General features: G+C 42.3%; 1 protein-coding gene across 3 annotated transcripts in view; it reads right to left on the bottom strand.

The window, feature by feature from the left end:
- Positions 1-4,554: 4,554 nt before the first annotated feature.
- LOC119648858 (rho GDP-dissociation inhibitor 1) overlaps positions 4,555-17,382 on the bottom strand; it is a 35,736-nt gene continuing 22,908 nt past the window's right edge. Inside the window, exons 3-6 of one of the 3 annotated variants that reach the window (XM_038050740.1) lie at positions 14,906-15,015; positions 9,788-9,902; positions 9,591-9,599; positions 4,555-5,963 (exon numbers count right to left, since the gene is read on the bottom strand). In XM_038050740.1, the coding sequence (XP_037906668.1) occupies positions 5,767-5,963; positions 9,591-9,599; positions 9,788-9,902; positions 14,906-15,015 (431 nt within the window). In that variant the 3' untranslated portion in view covers positions 4,555-5,766. The remainder of the gene's footprint in view (positions 5,964-9,590; positions 9,600-9,787; positions 9,903-14,905; positions 15,016-17,382) is intronic. The other 2 variants (XM_038050741.1, XM_038050742.1) reach the window with 2 other exon arrangements.

Genomic DNA, 17,382 nt, shown 5'->3' with positions numbered 1-17,382 from the left:
TTATTGCCTCAGCAAGAGGAGGGCACCGACACATTCCAACCACCTCTGAATATGACGGCAATTCCGCCAGTTACCGGAAACGAGCTACTGGATATCTGCAGTAGAATAAGAGACAATAAAGAGCCGGATCTGAACGGAGTACCGAACATGTTCGCTGGGTTGTTCGAAGCGTGCATGTCCGAGGAGATATTTCGAGCGGCACGGAAGCGGCCTAAGCCTGGTAAACTTCCAGGTGAACCATCCTCATACAGACCCATATGTCTTTTGGACACTGCGGGTACTCTATAATAGATTACTCCCGGTTGTTGAGAGCCAAGATGGCCTTTCAGATCGGCTGTATGAGTTCCGTAAAGCCAAATGATTACTGTCTTGGCCGAAGATGCAATCCAGAGAAAGGGTAGTACGAGAATACGGGAATCTCTGGCGAAGATTGGTATTCCCGCTTATCTTGCAGCTCAATAGCTGTTAACAGCTATTTACAAGAATGGAGGCTTTGGTATGGCACTGATGACGGACCCCAAGAGTACGTTTTCTCTGCGGGTGTCCCATAGGGCTACATACTGGGCCCACTACTGTGGAACATCATGTACAACGATGTACTTAATCTTCCCCTTCCGGAGGAAGCCACGGTAGTAAGCTGCGCCGACGATATAGCGCTGGTTGTGATCACAAAGCACCTCGAAAATGCTGAGTTATATTCATGGGAAGCGATCAGTGCTGTTAAGGGTTGGATAGAGAGCTCTGATTTGACACTTCATCATCATCATCAACAACGGCGTAACAACCGGTATCCGGTCTAGGCCTGCGTTAATAATGATCTCCAGACACCCCGGTTTTGTGCCGATGTCCACCAATTCGATACCCCTAAAATCTGTCTCTCTATCTCGAGCAGTGTCTGTACTTCGTCTTGCCTTCATTAATGTGCAGCCCGAGATCTCGCGCCGCCTGCTGGATCTGGATGAAAGTAAACTGTACATCTCGGGTGTAAATTCCCATAATGTCAGTATCGTCAGCCGCAGGCAGAGGCACGTCTGTCTAAAGACAAGGAGACTGCAAACCAAAAGCCAAGGAGCAGAATTGACGGGGAAACGAAGAAGGACTAAACCGTCGACTCGGCTCATTAAGCCGACGGAAGTCCTTAGTGAATTCCGCTACAGGATGAAACCCGAAGACAACGGAGCAGAGGTGTCTTCCATACAGAAAAAGAAGAGTGGCAGAGTCCTCGTTAAACTGGTCCCGAAGACGAATAGCAAGAGTAAGTTCTGCGAAGCGGTCAAGGGATTATTGGGGGAGAAGGCTCTTGTTTCCAGCCTAGAGCCCATGTGCTCTCTAGAAATCCGGAATCTTGACTGCCTCACAGAAAAGGTCGAAGTGGAGGAGGCGATAAAGCGTAATATCCAGAATTCGTCGTAGTGAAAGTCCCCGAGCAATATGCGAGGAAACTCCTTAGCAACGGGAGAATAAAAATTGGATGGGTAGTATGCAGGGTACGAATACGGATAGTCCCCACCAAGTGCTACAGGTGTCTGGACTATGGGCACACGTCAGCAGCTTGCAAGGGACCGGACAGGAGGACAGCATGCCGGAGATCTGCCCAAGTAAGTCATCAAGCGAGGACCTGCAATGAAAGCGAGAGTTGCGTTCTCTGCAGGGATCGTAGCGCGTCTGATGAGAGCGTCGCACACCCTGCGGGCTTAGGACGGTGTCCAATCTTCAGGGTGGAATCGGAAAGAGTTAGGATGCAAATGGCATGGCTGCGGAAATAAATACTGATCTAGTAGTAATTAGCGAGTAATACCGAAACAAGGGCCCGGCCTCATGGCATCTCAACTTATTGGGCACCACTGCCACCTGGTTTCGGGACGACGTTCGCCTTCGTGTTCTCGCCGAAAGCCGAGGGAACGGGTTTGTCTGAATCCGGTGTTTAGAGATAAAGTTTTTTAGCGTTTACCTGACGCCGAACGAGACGATGCCGTACTTACGCCGCCGGCTTGATTCTCTGGAGGACGCCGTTTCGAGCACGGAGGGAAGAATCCCATTTTAATGCCAAGGTCCTTGAATGCATGCCTCAGTCAGACTTCAGAGCGAAACGGATTCTGGAAATGGCGGCGAGAATCGGGCTCGCAATTTTAAACACGGGATCTACGCCAACGTTTCGGCTGTGAAGAAAGCATTCCTGACATCATCAGTACATCGCGTTCGAAGTGGTCGACGCTACTTGCCGGGGACCACAAACGCGACGCTCCCCCTGCCTGTAGAATGTCGCGAGGGTGAACATCGGGAAGTCCGCCGAAGCTCTTGGAACAAGCAGAGCCCCGTTGGAAGCCGGTCCGGGGGGTGGGAGCGTCGCAGCTGACACCGTCGTAAATTCAGTGATGAACCTGATAACGAGGCCGTGTAGGTGGTGTACTTGACTGTTACTGTTGCTGCTTGGATGCTCCTTCTCTGTACAGGGAGCGCACGTTCCATGAGAAAATGCGCAAATCGTTATTCCCTTGTCGTTACCGGGTTCATCATTGTAAACTCCATCCTGTCCGAGGCTCCTGCTATGGCTTCGTAACATTGGTTTTCCGCGTATGGTTATCAGGGTTACCCAACCCCCAACCGAGGGGACCAGTTGGTACAATTTGTCCTGTTTTCAGGCGCGGGAGACTCGCCTTTATCCTTCTCCGTCTGCAGTTTCTCATTGAGAAAGAACTCCCAGCGATAACCACGTGGAGGTGGAGACAGGGTTTGGCAGTAGAGCTGCTGGTGTTGGTTCAGCAGGCATTTCCCAGCTTTTGTACTCCATTGTGGGTACCAATCCACGTTTCGCCCTGGGACTTTATACTACCCTTTGACCACCACGGGGAGGCGGCCCCGATTTAGGAAATGTAAAATGTTTGATGCTACGCCGGCAGAAACGCAAGATATCGTGGAAAATTGATTAACATCAAGATTACGCTAAATTGAAGAAAATTGAAAATGAAAAATCGAAAATCGCCATATTCTTCTGGGGGATACCTCGATCGAAAGGGGAGGCGCCCCCAATTCAGGAAATGCAAAATGTTTGATGCTACGCCGGCAGAAGCGCAAGATATCGTGGAAATCCATTGAGAAATCGAAGAAAATTGAAAATTTTGCTGAGCTACTACAGCTACTTTTGAAAGAAGGGATCGGAGCGGCCGGGAATAACAAACTAAACTGGTGTTCATTAAGGAAGCGCCCACTCACCACTCCTTTGTTCTTGTTATGAACACCGTCACACGGGACATCCAACGTCCAGCGCCCTATACGATATTATCCTAGCATCTGATAACAAAAATGGTCTCGAGCAACTTGTCCAAAAATGGAATGATCGCCTCATACAATACGGTCTCAGGTTGAATCAAAACAAAACTGAATTTTTGACGACCGATTCCCATGAAACAGGCACAATCACTGTCAACGGCAGTGATCTGGCCAGAACTGAGCGATTTAAATACCTTGGGTCAACGCCATCAGCCAATGGAGAACTGCGTTATGAAATTGCTTCACCCATTAACGCAACCTGGATGAAGTGGCGTTACACAACTGGTGTTCTTTGTGATCGACGTGTCAACGAAAGTCTCAAATCTAAAATTTACCGCAATGTCATCCGTCCTGTCGCTCTCTATGGTTCTGAGTGTTGGCCGACTATAAAAGACAATGAACGGCGTCTTGCGGTAATGGAGACGAAGTTGATGTATTGGACTAGTGGCGTGACACGTTATGGAGTTTTCGCTTTTTTTTGGATCGAGAGGCGTTTTCGATGGTATAGTCACGCAATCCGCGCTAACGAAAATTCACTTGCCAAGATTGGTCCGAACATCCAAGTCGATGACAAACGACCAAAAGGCAGGCCGAAACAACGGTGGGTTGATACGCTGGATGGGAATTTAAAAGCCTCGAGATTGGATCCAGATCATGCATTTGATAGAGCCAAATGGCGAAACCGATCACAATGAGCCGACCCCGCTTGTGAACGAGACAAAGGTTGAAGAAAAAGAAGAAGAATATCAAAAAAACAGTCGCAAAGAACGTGAGGTAATAGAACTGTGTCCCGGAGAAGAGTTAACCCTTGGTCGCTTTCAAGAGAAGAATTCACCGAAGAATTTTTGGCACCCTACATGAGCATGGACGATTCCGTTTCTACACAACGACGAAACCTATGAGCGATACTATGACCGTCTGATTGTGGATAAAATCCGGCTCAATAGGTTGCGGTATCCGTATGGTTGAGACGCCATATAGCTTTTAGGGATATCGAAATGGTGGACTTCGGCGTAAAACCGGGATGTCTTGAGTTCCTTATTAAGGCGGGGCTAGATGGGATACCAATTGCTGCTCCATTGATGATGAGCAGCAATATTCATTCTGAAGAAATGAAGGAGAGAATCTAGACAAAGAAAACCCCTTGCCCTGTTTTTCTCTTATTCGTACTTACCTATTACGTATTTCAAGCTAAAAAAAAACGTCGCTAATTGTAAAATGTTCAAATGACCGTGTGTTTGCGTGAATGTAGCCACAAACAAAATGAAACGCTGATTATAATGAAATCTATATTATTCATATTATAAATTTTGGTATATGAAATATACAAGGCAGACCATACAGACAAGATCATTTTTTGCATTCTTATTATTTTTACTAAATTTTAATCTAAAATTATCAATACTACAATATTGAACCATCGCTAGACGTTCCCGTTTTCTTTACGTGTACACTGTACTTTTCTGAATCTCATTGTTGCTGTTACTGCGGTTGTTACTCTTTTCAAAAATATATTTGTGTATTTATGCTTTGAAATTTAAATTAACTGTATTCAATGATTTACATTAATGTCTCTTAAATATTTGACTCGTTTTCTAGCGTTTATAGCTGGGTTTTGTGTGGTGTACTTATTTACCTGTCCCCGTTTACGAGAATGAAAGCCAAATTTCGAATATGAACGATTACTCTTTGTTTTGTTTTAGCACACTTAGAAAGATGGCATATCGAAAGATTATGTGATGGAAATAAGGCAAAAAGTAACGAACAATATCAAAAATAAAACAAAATATGCCTTTGGACATAATAAATTTGTGTAAATATGGTTAACACGACGATACAAATAGTCTTATACACGAAAAAGAATAGAATACTTTCTTAATTGCTTACTTGCGAATGACTTGAAATTTCTTTGATCTTCTTAAAGAACGCTTTTAATCCTCATGTTTTTTCGTTGCTATACTTGAAATTCTATAATTTCACATCTTATTCTAAGCCAGAATGCGGATTTGCAGGACTTTTCAATAATTGAATGACATTGTTTCAACTGTACTTGAACGAAACAAGAGAAAGCTAAGGAAATTCTACATTTTATACAAAATTTACAACCTTTCTTTGCTTCGAATACAAATCTTCGCAATGAGGCAGAGTTGGTTGTTAGTGAATGAATTTGAGTCATCAACCTATGAGCTTTAGAACTATCGGAACACATATCTGCAGCGGCGTACATTTTGAAAAGAATTGACCATAAAACATACCCAACAACTGGCCAGATGCACTTGAACTAAAGATGTGACTATCAAATTAGCAATCCTAGTGGAAACCAATCCCCCTGTTTTGAAATTATACTTTCTAAGGACATTATCTTAAGCACTTGTGTGTTTGTGAAATACAACGTCCCTCTTGACGGAGGAAACAAAACGAAAAAACAAAAAAAAAACAAAAACAAAAAAGAAAATAAAGTCGTTAAATGAAAAGAATAAGACTAAGGACATTCGTTTATTGCCAGTCTTTCTTAATTTCAAATGTCCAATCCCATTTCAGATGTTCATGTTTATCGTCGTCGGTGAACAAAGATGACACAGAATAAGTACCACGGGCCATCATTCCTGCTGGCGCCTCCTCGACGGGTGTAGTGTAGCTTTGGATTTCTTTTTTGGGTGGATACGACCCGACCATGTGTGTCATTTTGTCGACTAAAAAGTGAAGAAACAGCATATCGTTAGCCACATTTTCTGATACTTTTTTTCTTTCTTAGCCTTAAATTTAAACCTAGCAATGTTGGTATGACCAACATCCTAAAATGCAAAGCAACAGTTATTTAAAATGGCAAGCAATAGACAAGAATTACAATGATAAACATGCTAGAGTCAAAACAACTGGGAAGAAACCTCAAGGTTATCTAAAAAAACTTTATCTGATATCATTTTAACTACCCATCTCAAATGGAATGTACAAACTACTTCACAACTAAAATACTTTCATAGCCTCCAGATAATTACAAATTTCAGTTCATTCGTTTCATTAATGCATATATCTTTGGTTATTATGAAATGACTCAATACCAGCCCAAGAAGCGATCTACGCAGAGATTACCGGAAAGCATCAACCGGGATACTTCGCTTTGGAATTGTGGGATCACAACGGAGACGAAAACTACCGACTCGATTGCCGGCAGTAAGAATGCCTCCCCCGTCACACTGAACTGCCGTCGACAGATCTGGCGGCCTGGCACGAGCTTTCCTCCGACCATTGACCAGTGCGAAAGTGGCGCTCCCGAAAAGTCTTTTCTTGTTGCCTTTTTCGATCTTTTGTTGTGCTTTACTTTCTCTACATCCTTTTCCTGGAACATTGCTTACAGTGAATTGGATTTTTCTTCATTTTCGCGGGGGTCTTGTTTTCTGATGGAACCGCTAGGTTTTCGACAAGTCATTCCCGTGTCTTCTCCAACTCGTTGTGGGCCGCCTTTCGTTCCTGGTTGGTGCTTACAATACTGGAGTACTGTGATGTAGAAGCGTGAGTGCTAAAGTCTGCCTTAATGGCTCGCGACTATCCGTCGTGGTCGCAGTCATTTCATCTTCCTCGACTTCTGCATGGCTAGCCCCGCGGAGATGATGTATTTGGATAATCGGCGGCTCACGCCGACCCTGTGCTGTATGCTGGATATCAGAGCAGAGTTAAGCGACTCCAGCATGCTGACTGAATCTTCCTGACACACGACGCCAGATATCGAAACCCCGAGAGACCTCGGGATATGCTCACAGGTCCTTATTAGGGTGGACGCATCTTGGTAACCGCTTCACCCACCATTTGAGGGCTCCTTTAAAATCCTAGAGCGACGGGAACACTCCTTCAAGCTCGACGTCTTGGGCGGGCCCAAATGGATGTCCTTGTCGAAGTTGAAAGCCTTCACCAAACGAAGGACGCTCCAAAAAATCGTCCGCGAAGCATCAGATTCGCCCGGTAACACAATTGACGGGATCACGCCCTGAGTTCCTCCGACGAAACCGCGCGGTTTTAGCTGAGGGCGGAGTGATATAGCGGCACAGCGAAAACAAGAACTATCAACTGCATTGTTGGCAGTAAGAACGCCTCCACCAACGCACTGAACTGCCGCCGGCACACCTGACGACTTGGCACGAGGCCGTCGCGTTATATTTCCTCCTTTTTTCGCCGAACTTGGCGTTCCCGAAAAAGCTGTTCTTGTTGCCTTTTTCGATCTTTTATTTGCTTTACTTTCTCTCCATCTTCTTCCTGAAACATTTCTTGCAGTGAAGGGGTTTTTTCTTCATTTTCGCAGAAGCAAAAATTCCAATGAACCGCTTGAATACCACCACCCTGCGGTGGAAATCCTGTTTCAGATCTAGCAACTATGAACATCGGATTTCATGGAGATAGTAAGGGTAAACAAAGGCTGTGGGACTGGGGTTCCCGAAAGAATGGCAGGTTTCAATAATCAGATTTGGGCTAATTGATACTCATTGATAAATAAATCCAATCTGGCGTCACTTTTGGTCGATTGGCCATCATATAACGCGATATTTCCTTTATCCCAAAGAAAATAAAATCAAGGAAGCAGACATCCCTTTAAAACAATGATTTTCGGTTATTTGCCGTTGCAAGTAATCGGTACATGCGCTCCACCTGCTCCTCAACACTCCCTAATTTAGACGTGACATGAATGGGAGGAGAATGGGATGTACATATGTCATTTATGTCACGTCTAAATTAGGAAGTGTTGAGGAGCAGATGGAGCGCATGTACCAATTACTTGCAACGGCACACAACCGAAGATCATCGTTTGAAAGGGATTTCTGCTTCCTTAATTTTATTTTCTTCGAGATCAAGGAAATATCGCGTTATATCATGGCCAATCGAACGCCAATGACGCCAGATTGGTTCCGTTGTCCAGAACCCCGGTCGCCCAGTTATCGTGTAAATTTAAATGTTTATATGAGTAGCTGGAAACAAGTAAGCCTGTCTAGGAAAAGACGAGCAGACAAAGTCCGGCAGGATTTCGTGTAGACGTCTTCATCTATCTGGTTCACGCACTCAAGACACACTAAATTGTGATTGCCAGCCTCTCGATTCTAGGTGGAACAAGCCTAACAATTCTCCTTCCACTGATCGGCATAAAACTCCTGGGAGTTGAACCTGAGTCCCTGGCCTGCAAACATAAATCAAGGCCGTTTTCGAACACCGATTAATTTGCGGACATCAACCAGAGCGCTGCCATGACTAGCGCTGATTTGTATTGTGGATTCGAACCTATCTAACGCCTTCGCCTTAGGTAAAAAATACAACCTCTGATTAACGCAACTCAACAGATTGAGCTTGCAAGACGATCTGCCCACGATTAGGATATAATCACTAAGGAAGCCAACCGTTCTCGGGGGTCATTACGATTGTCATGATTCCAGATAATCATGCATTTAGGCCTTGTGGCAAGAGCCAGTTCAGATGAGCCCCTTGCAGACTTGTACTTCTCGAGTACATGGGATGGCTCTTAATTGCTTGATAGGCCAAATTAGACCTTGTCTTCCAGGAAGGCTTGAGGTTTAAATGGGCTGCCAGCGGTAGCTAATCGTACTCAGTCCACTTTAAATTCAGGCGTTCAAAAACTACCAACAGTTGAGAAAACGTATCTGAAATATATCAGCATTGCTAGTATGCATTTTGCAAAGGGTCAAATAAATTTAGTATGATTCGACGAAAAATTAGTTTTCAAAAACGACCATTAATTTGGAATTGACTTCGATAATCAAGCAATGCTTACAAAACTGTGGATCTTCATTCATAAGTGCATGTATGTTTCTGTTCATTCATTCAGACATTCACAGCAGCTCTGTGCACTTAAAAAACGTAATATCAGCGGAAGAATAAAAGTAATATACAGAGGTGGTTTGGGTAGCAGCAAAATATATAGATAATTCGTAAGCAAACACTACACACATCTGAAAAAATATTGATTTGTGTCAAGTACTCAATTCGCATCCGAAAGTCTGACTCAAAATACATTCACTTTCCAGCATGCAAACGAATGGCATAGTGACATGTGTGCATGCCTATGACTTCAAAAATACGCCAACCAGTCTAGATAAAGAAAAATGTTCACTTGAAATACAACAAATGTATTTATTTCGTAATATGTATAAACATTCATAATGACTAATCCGTCAAGTGCAATGCTAATGTCGCTATCAATCTTATTCTGTTACACACCAACAAATAAGCATGTACACTACACATAACGCTACTCAGCATTCGATAAGATAGCGAATGACACAATGAAGACAACATTCACAAAACACACTCACTCTTACCCATCACTACTTTATTCCGTGATGCATGGAAAAATAGCAAACAGGAAAAAGACAAAATCAAGAAAATTTTAAATTAATCAGAAGGAAAAAGATGTTATCCTATGATGGCGTTATTTTATATTCAAGGAAAAATGGTCAAAATCACAAATTCAACTTGGTAACAAAAGAAACGGAATAGGGAAATGTTTGTTACATACCTGGAACTCCCATTCGATATGTTTTCTGAATGTACTTCAATCCATGGACAATTTCGCGTTGTACAATGAAATCTATACGAACTTTATACTTAACCCCTTCTTTAATAGTGAATACCTGAAATGAAAATGGTTGAAATGTTTTAAAATGATATTGTTTAACGTCATAAAGAAACGGGAACTTGGTTATCAAGCGTTATTGGAAAGTCAGAAGGAAGGCTCTGATTTTTTCCCCAAATTTCGCCTAGGTCCCCCTACTCCACTTTCGCACTTACTGACAATATTATTCCTATTCAGTCTATTTTAGAGCAATGAATGAACAAGTGGTTCCTACTTCTGTTGCGCAACGGATTATATAAAAACCTTCGACGCAAGAAGGGAGTCCTTTAGAAATTTTAACACGTTTAAGGCCGCAATTCGGGGCCTACTCTTTCCAAAATTCGCGAACTTACATCACAGACGAAAACATCCCTGCAATTAGGGAACTTTTGGAGGAAGTCCGGCACATCATCATCAGAGAAGAGCTCGAATTCGTCAAGATCTCAGCACAATAGGTTTCACGACTTCTTTCTCCTGATCAAGGAAACGCCCCTTGAGGAATTTTCCAAAGCTTATGACCTATTATGCTGATGAATGAAGTTTTCTCAGTCGGTACAGTCACCTGTGATAAGACATGGGTTCACTCCTACACCTTCTAACAACTAGCTTTGAAAAGGAAAGAATCAACAAGGGCTGTCGGCTGTCCTTGAGAGATATATTCCTCAGTTTGGCAGTCTTTTTACAAAATATGCTTGCGAGTCTGGCACTTTCATTAAATGCCTTTTCTGTTCTCAGCAGCGCTCTAAGGTGGCAGCGAGGAAGACGGGGCTGCAACCCTCTCGACAAAGCCAAAACCAAGTGGCCGATGAGAACCTCCAGAAGGTGGCACCATGAAACCCTGAACAGTAGGCGAATGCTCCAAGGCTTACATATATAGGCAATCAGACCTAGAGTCTAATCTGAAGTTGCTCCGGCCATGAAACCTTACCGTTGGTATACTGGTACCATGGGAACCGGGATAACCTTCTGAATTTATATATCTCAGGAGAATTCCTAGTTCATTACTTTCAGCTCAGTTGTAGCGGTTGGCCTCCTAGTGGGAGTTTCATGGGGTTTGTGGTTGAAGTCCAAGCGGACAAGAGACCTTCGAGCCTCAAATGTGGAGTTGCGTTTCAACTTGAGTACCGCACTCCGTATTTTGGTGGAGACTTAAGCAGGTGTTGCATCCAGTATAAACGGTGAGCCATGCACTCAGTATAGACTATTGTTTTGCTTGTCTCAGCGGGGCTCTGATTGCTGTCACAAAATCAATCCGTGCCTTAAGAAGATCATGGGGTTAAGTTTACACAGCAGAACTTAACTCTTCTCAGCAAGTAGAATGGGGCAAAGACCTGATTGCATTGAATTCAAGGCGGAGCGAAATTAATACCTCAGTTTTGTGTTTACACAAACCTTAAAAAGAAAATTATCCTACCGACTAACTTAAAAAGGGTACAGCTATCTCTTGTCTTTGAGAGTTATATGCCTCAATTTTGTTTAGTTATCGTTTTTTATAGGACTTGCTAGACTGACTGTATATGCATGGACTCACTGGCAGACGATACGGTGAAGAGCTATGTCCCGTCCAAGCAGGAAGCGTATGAACAGTCCACTTTAAAAATCAACATTTGATCCGGGCTCCTTGACTATGACTGTTTTTTTCTAACCTATCACAATCTTGAATCTTGCTGGATTTTACTTATTACGATCGTGAAGAGGTTCGAGGTTTTGATGGTTATTTAGTTGGAAGAGCTCATCTACTATATGTATTCCATGTATTTATCATGGATTCGCTTCAACTCCTGCTCATCGGTGGATTTCCACCCGAACTCTTCCTTGCTCAAAAGATCGAATGATCGAATTTCCATGTTAAGTTTACTAAGTCTACAGTTGCCTAACACATAACTGCAAATACGCGTTATGTATTATTATGCCAGGATGTGCCCCTATTACTGGATTCGAGCATTTTTTCTTCTTCTTAAGCCTAAACAGTGGGATCGGTATGTGTAGATAGAATTCGCTATTTTTCTCTGTTATAAATTTGATCCAAGTGGAACCGACAGGCTCTCAAAACCATCAATTGTCTTGAAAGTCTGAGATCTTTTTCAGGGAGTGCAAGAACGGGATGATCGTTAATATTGCGAAATGCATACCCGACTTGAGTGCGACAATTAACGACGCGTTAGATAATATAAAGTGCGTCCCATAAGACTATGCTGCGAAAACAATTTTTAAAAATGGAAAAAAATCGAGAGGGTAATTTTTATTCCAAATAATATCTCCATTAACACGAATACACTCATGGGCGCGACCTTGTAGCTTATCCATCGATTTTTTAAACTCGGAAACTGGAAATGCTTTCAACTTGGCCGTGACAGATTTTTGGATGCCCTCAATCATTGCATAATGGGTTCCCTTCATCTTCAGTTTCAACTTTGGAAAGGCAAAGCAATCTGAGGAATTCAAATCTGGACAATAGGCGGAATGGCTCAACTGAGTTGCACTTTTTTTCAGCCAGAAACTGGTGAACAATAGTGGTCGTACGCGGCCGCATTATTGTGGAGGAGGAAAAAGTGACGGTCTTTCCATAATTCTGCGATACGTTCACACAAACGGTCCAAAACTTGTTTGTAAAACTCGGCATTGAAAGTTTGATCCTTCGGAACAAATTCGTGGTGAATGATCCCTTTGCTATCGAAAAAAATGAGCATTGCTTTCATTTTCGACTTTTGAAGTCGAAATTCTTTTTTGAAGACGGCGTGTTCGATCGGCACTATTCTGCGTTCTGATGTTTTGTTTTCCGATCATAGGCATAGCACCAACTCTCGTCACCCGTTATTATCGAATAAAAAAAAATTGGATCATTTGCGATCATTTCGAGCAGATCTTCGGCGTGAGCGAGGCGTTGTTCCTTTTGTTCGGCAGTTAACGTATGCGGCACTAACAGGCGCACAGTTTTCTCTTCTTCAAATCTTCACGCAATATGCGTTAAACGACGGTTTTCCGTTTTCTCCTCTACCCACACGAACATAGACGATCGGCTTTCAAAATATCGGCTACTCCAAGGAAACCCGCACTTACTATTACTAAAATGATCGGATTGAGCTGAAACTTGGCATGTGAGAGGGGGAAAATTCGTCATAAAAACGCCCCTGAACCGTTTTTTTAAGCGTAGTCTTAAAACTTATGGGACCCACCTTGTAGATCAAATAATCCTTAAACACATTACAAAACAGTTCGAAAGTCTGATACACAGAGAGCGACTGGATCTCCTTGTACCGACCACATTATGAAGTATGACATAACAATCATGGATAATTACTGAAGAAATTGTAGGTAATGAGTGCGAATCCCAGAATCTAGATTTTTTCTGGCTCTGTCTGAACTGTACAACCATCCATTTCAAATGTTATTTAAAATTTATCAGATCTTTATTAGGTAATCAGGGTTGATGAGTGTACAACAATCCTCCAAACGCGACGTTCTAGACCTTGCTTCGTAGCATACGGTTCCTAAACTCTTCTGTTTTTTGGTAATTTAGTAGCCCGCTGTCGATTTGATATTGTGCGCTAACAGAAGCATTTGATTTCATATGTTAAGGATACGTATAAGGGAGGCAAGTGCCAAGAATACCAACTGACAAAGAACAATGCGCGCAATTCCTACAGACAAACTATAAAATTTTATTTCAAAACGCTATAATTCCAAAAATCCGAAGCAGATGTTAATGCCACTTTCACTGTATTTCATTGTTTACCATATCGATTGCGCAATTTACCTTGGTTAATCAATTTATCGAGAGGTTTGTTCAAGAAAAGTGGTAAATTGAGTGCCTACTTCCTATAGACGCAGTTGCGGTAAACACATGTGGTGAGTGAATTTTATTGTTTTTCTGTGTTTCATCGTACGACTGGCGTATTTTCTTCATTTTTTCAAAATCAATTGTTTTAAAAGAAAAAGCTTCCTTTGAAGAAGAGTCGAGGGAAATTCCTTAGTGGTGAAGAAAGAAGAACACGATGAAAAGACGTTGACTTTTCACCAGGATAATGCATCGATTCATGTCTCACAGCAGTCGAAAGAATAGTCTTCGTCGAAGGATGTGCCGTTATTGGAGTGGCGTGTAAGGAGCCCAGACCTGAACCCAATTGAGAACCTCTGAGGGATACTAAAAAGGCGAGTTTATGCGAACTACTGACCATTTGCCGCACTGTCCGAACTCAAACAGGAAATCTTCGCAAAGTAAATACAAATTGAGACGGAAGAGGCGCGCAATTTAGTTTCATCAACGCTAGAGCGAATTTTTAATGTGATGCAGAATAATGGTGCAGGATTTCTATAGTTCCCACCTTGAAGCAAAATTCATTCATAGCTTTTAGACTTCAATCTGTCAAAAACACATACAATATAATAATAAAATAATCATTGGCGAAATTCAATTGAATCTAGGCTGTAATGGTACACTAGGAAACAAAGCGGGCATATTGCAATGTATTTCGCTCACCCGTAGTTATTACCCTGATTTTGCTCAAGAGACCATTCACAGCTGGGCCGACTGGTATCTATGAAATATAAACAGTGATACTAATGTTTTCTATAGGACCCGTAAATAGAGAGCTAGGCCATCAAATGATGACGTAAATGCTCAAGCAACATTCGTTCGGGAAAAATGAAAAGACATAATGTCACATTAATATCAAGCAAAAACTTTCGAGGTATCAAAATCGAATTATTCCATTATATTATATTGTAGAAAGCCAAGAATAATTTGTCGCTTGGAATGTATCAGAAGAAAAAACATTACATCTTTTTTCTAGTCACCCTCAAATAAAAACAAACAAAAAAACACGATTCCCCTCGTTTAATTAACGATGATAGTGACCATGGCATATATCACGGAAATTGGATTAGCGACACAAATCCATACAGTCTTTTTGTATTGTTTAAACACTATGCAATCATCACCTCCTCCCAGTTTACATACACATACCAGGTAGCAACACTGACCACCCCAATCAAATGTAATAGCATTGAATATCGACATACCTGTTTCTTCAGTTGAGACAAATCACTTGTAAGGTCAAGTTCCATATCGTCACGTCCTTCAACGCATAATGCTAATTTTTTCACAAGTACTTTACGTTGGTCATTTGGTTCTGAAAATGAAATAAAAATTAGATCAAATTTAGTATAATCGCAAAAAGATAATTGGAAATATCGTAAATATACGAATTTGTTTTTTGGTCGCAAAAAGTAAAGATTTGAATGTTACTTTTCAACATCATCATCATCATATTCAATGAAAAAAATGTTTATACCCCCTTTTCACATGTATGGGGAGCCCAGTGATAGTAGTAAGCGAATAAAATGTTAAAAAAAGTCGAAAAATTAGTACTGGCCGATCGATGAATTAAATTGTGGCAGATAATGGAAGCACTGCAGATTAACAAAGAAAGAATTGGAGATTTTTGCATGAAAATTTACACATGAGAAAAAATATTGCACGTTGGATACCGCAATTGCTCACACCGCTCGACAAGCAAGGGCAATTGGAGGTAGCTAGGTAGGTATCAGTGATCGCTCCGAGTAGCCCAATTAGCTCTGCGGTGCGCTGTTTTGATGCCACAAAACACCTAAGACCGTGACTGTTGTTATGAGAGCAGGGAGGCAGAGTCCAGCCGGCTCGGATCTTCAGAGCCAGCCCGTAGCATTCACGCAGCTAGAAATCTCTCTGAAGTCCCCAAAGAATGGTTTACCCAGTGTCCGTAGCCTCACTCTAGTTAGAGCTGGACAATCGCAGAGAAAGTGCATCAGGGTTTCCCTTCCTTCTCCGCAGCTTCGGTAATGCGAATTGTAGGGTATGCCGAACCTGGCGGCATGGTCCCCTATGGGCCAGTGCCCCGTGCAGACCGCCGTAATCTTGAATGCATTTGCACGCATCTGGCACAGGAGCTCTTGTGATCGGGCTATATTATAAGCGGGCCAAATTCTCCTTCACTTAGCACAGCTCGTAAGCTTTCGCCATCTAAGGCCCGCGGCTGCTGAGTAGTGCAGGTAGACTCTGCCCCTAACAGCCGCCAGCGAAACACCGACTGTATTCACCGAAGATTGGAGAGTTGTAAAGATTTTTTGAAGTTGTGTCAAAGTAATTTAGACGGAATTTGCAACCGTATTGTGATCGTTGACGAAAATTGGATTCGTCAATATGGTCCGGAGTCCAAACAAGAATCGGTGCAGTGGATAAAAGGGGAGAAAGGCGACCAAAGAAGTCCAAAGTGGAAAAGTCTGCATTGAAGATTATGGCTACCATTTTCTGGGACAGCGAGATTTTACTAATTGATTACTTACCTAAAGGGACTACAATGAACGACCAGTACTACGCTAATTTATTGGGTCTGGTACGTGGGGGCAGTCGTAAAGAAGAGACATGGCAAATTGGTGCGGAGAGTGTTATTTCTGCAAGGCAAGGCGCCCGTTCAAACCGCTCAGGTTGCGAAGGCTGCCCTTAAAATAACGGAATTCGCAGTACTTGACCACCCAGTCTACAGTCCGGACCTGGCTCCCAGCTACTTTTTTCTTTTTTCAAATTTAAAGAAACGAAATGAAGGCGGCTATAGAACAGGCCGGAGAATTCTAGGGAATATTTTTTCAGTGGCATAAAGGCATTATATTCACGATGTGAAAAATCTATTTCACTTGAGGGAAAATACATTGGAAAATAAAGAACACAACATCATCCTTTTCTTTCATTAAATACCTTAGGCCGCGAGCTTATCAGCCGGCCCTCGTAATGTGGCTTGCGAACTATTCACCCAAAGCAGCCAACAATAAATTTTTTAACATTTCTATATATTTTTTGGAGAACGATTTACCTTGACCGACAAAATACGCTTCAGTCCGATCAAATCTTTATTAGAACCAAATTTCTATCCCTGAACCTCTCCTATTAGGTCTGCAGTCAGCAGCAATTTTCATACAGACAAAAATAATAATAATAATAATCGTTAGCGCAACAATCCATATTTGATCAGGGCCTTGAAGTGTGTTAGAGCACTTCATTCAAGACCGTAACGGTACACTACAGTACACTGTAGGAGGCAATGTGGTTAGCATTGTGCTCGCCCGAGATTATTACCCCGATTTGACCGATTACCCCGAGTCGACTGGTATCCGACCGAACCGCGACCTTCCGTACGACAGCCTTGCGCTCTAACCACTCAGCTATCAGGACACACAAGCTCATGAAAAATGCTCAAATGTCAGCTATACTATGTATATTTTTGGAACTGGAATTATTGGAATTATTATATTTGGACAAAAAGAATTTCGAGCATCATCGGTGTTCGTATGGCACGTTTAAAGTCAGCAAACCATTTCTTTATCATTTGTCTCGATACAACTGAATCCAAATAACAGTTGCGAAACCATTGCTTGCTTGGATGGATTTTTCCTTTAATAACAACTCCAACTTTGCCTTACCGTCAGTCAACTTTTTTTGGAAAACTTGGGTGTTTAACCCAGAA

The sequence above is a fragment of the Hermetia illucens genome, chromosome 2 (assembly GCF_905115235.1).
Source record: "Hermetia illucens chromosome 2, iHerIll2.2.curated.20191125, whole genome shotgun sequence".
Taxonomy (NCBI): domain Eukaryota; kingdom Metazoa; phylum Arthropoda; class Insecta; order Diptera; family Stratiomyidae; genus Hermetia; species Hermetia illucens.
The sequence above is the reverse complement of the archived record's forward strand: the minus strand, read 5'-3'. Positions and strand labels throughout refer to the sequence as shown.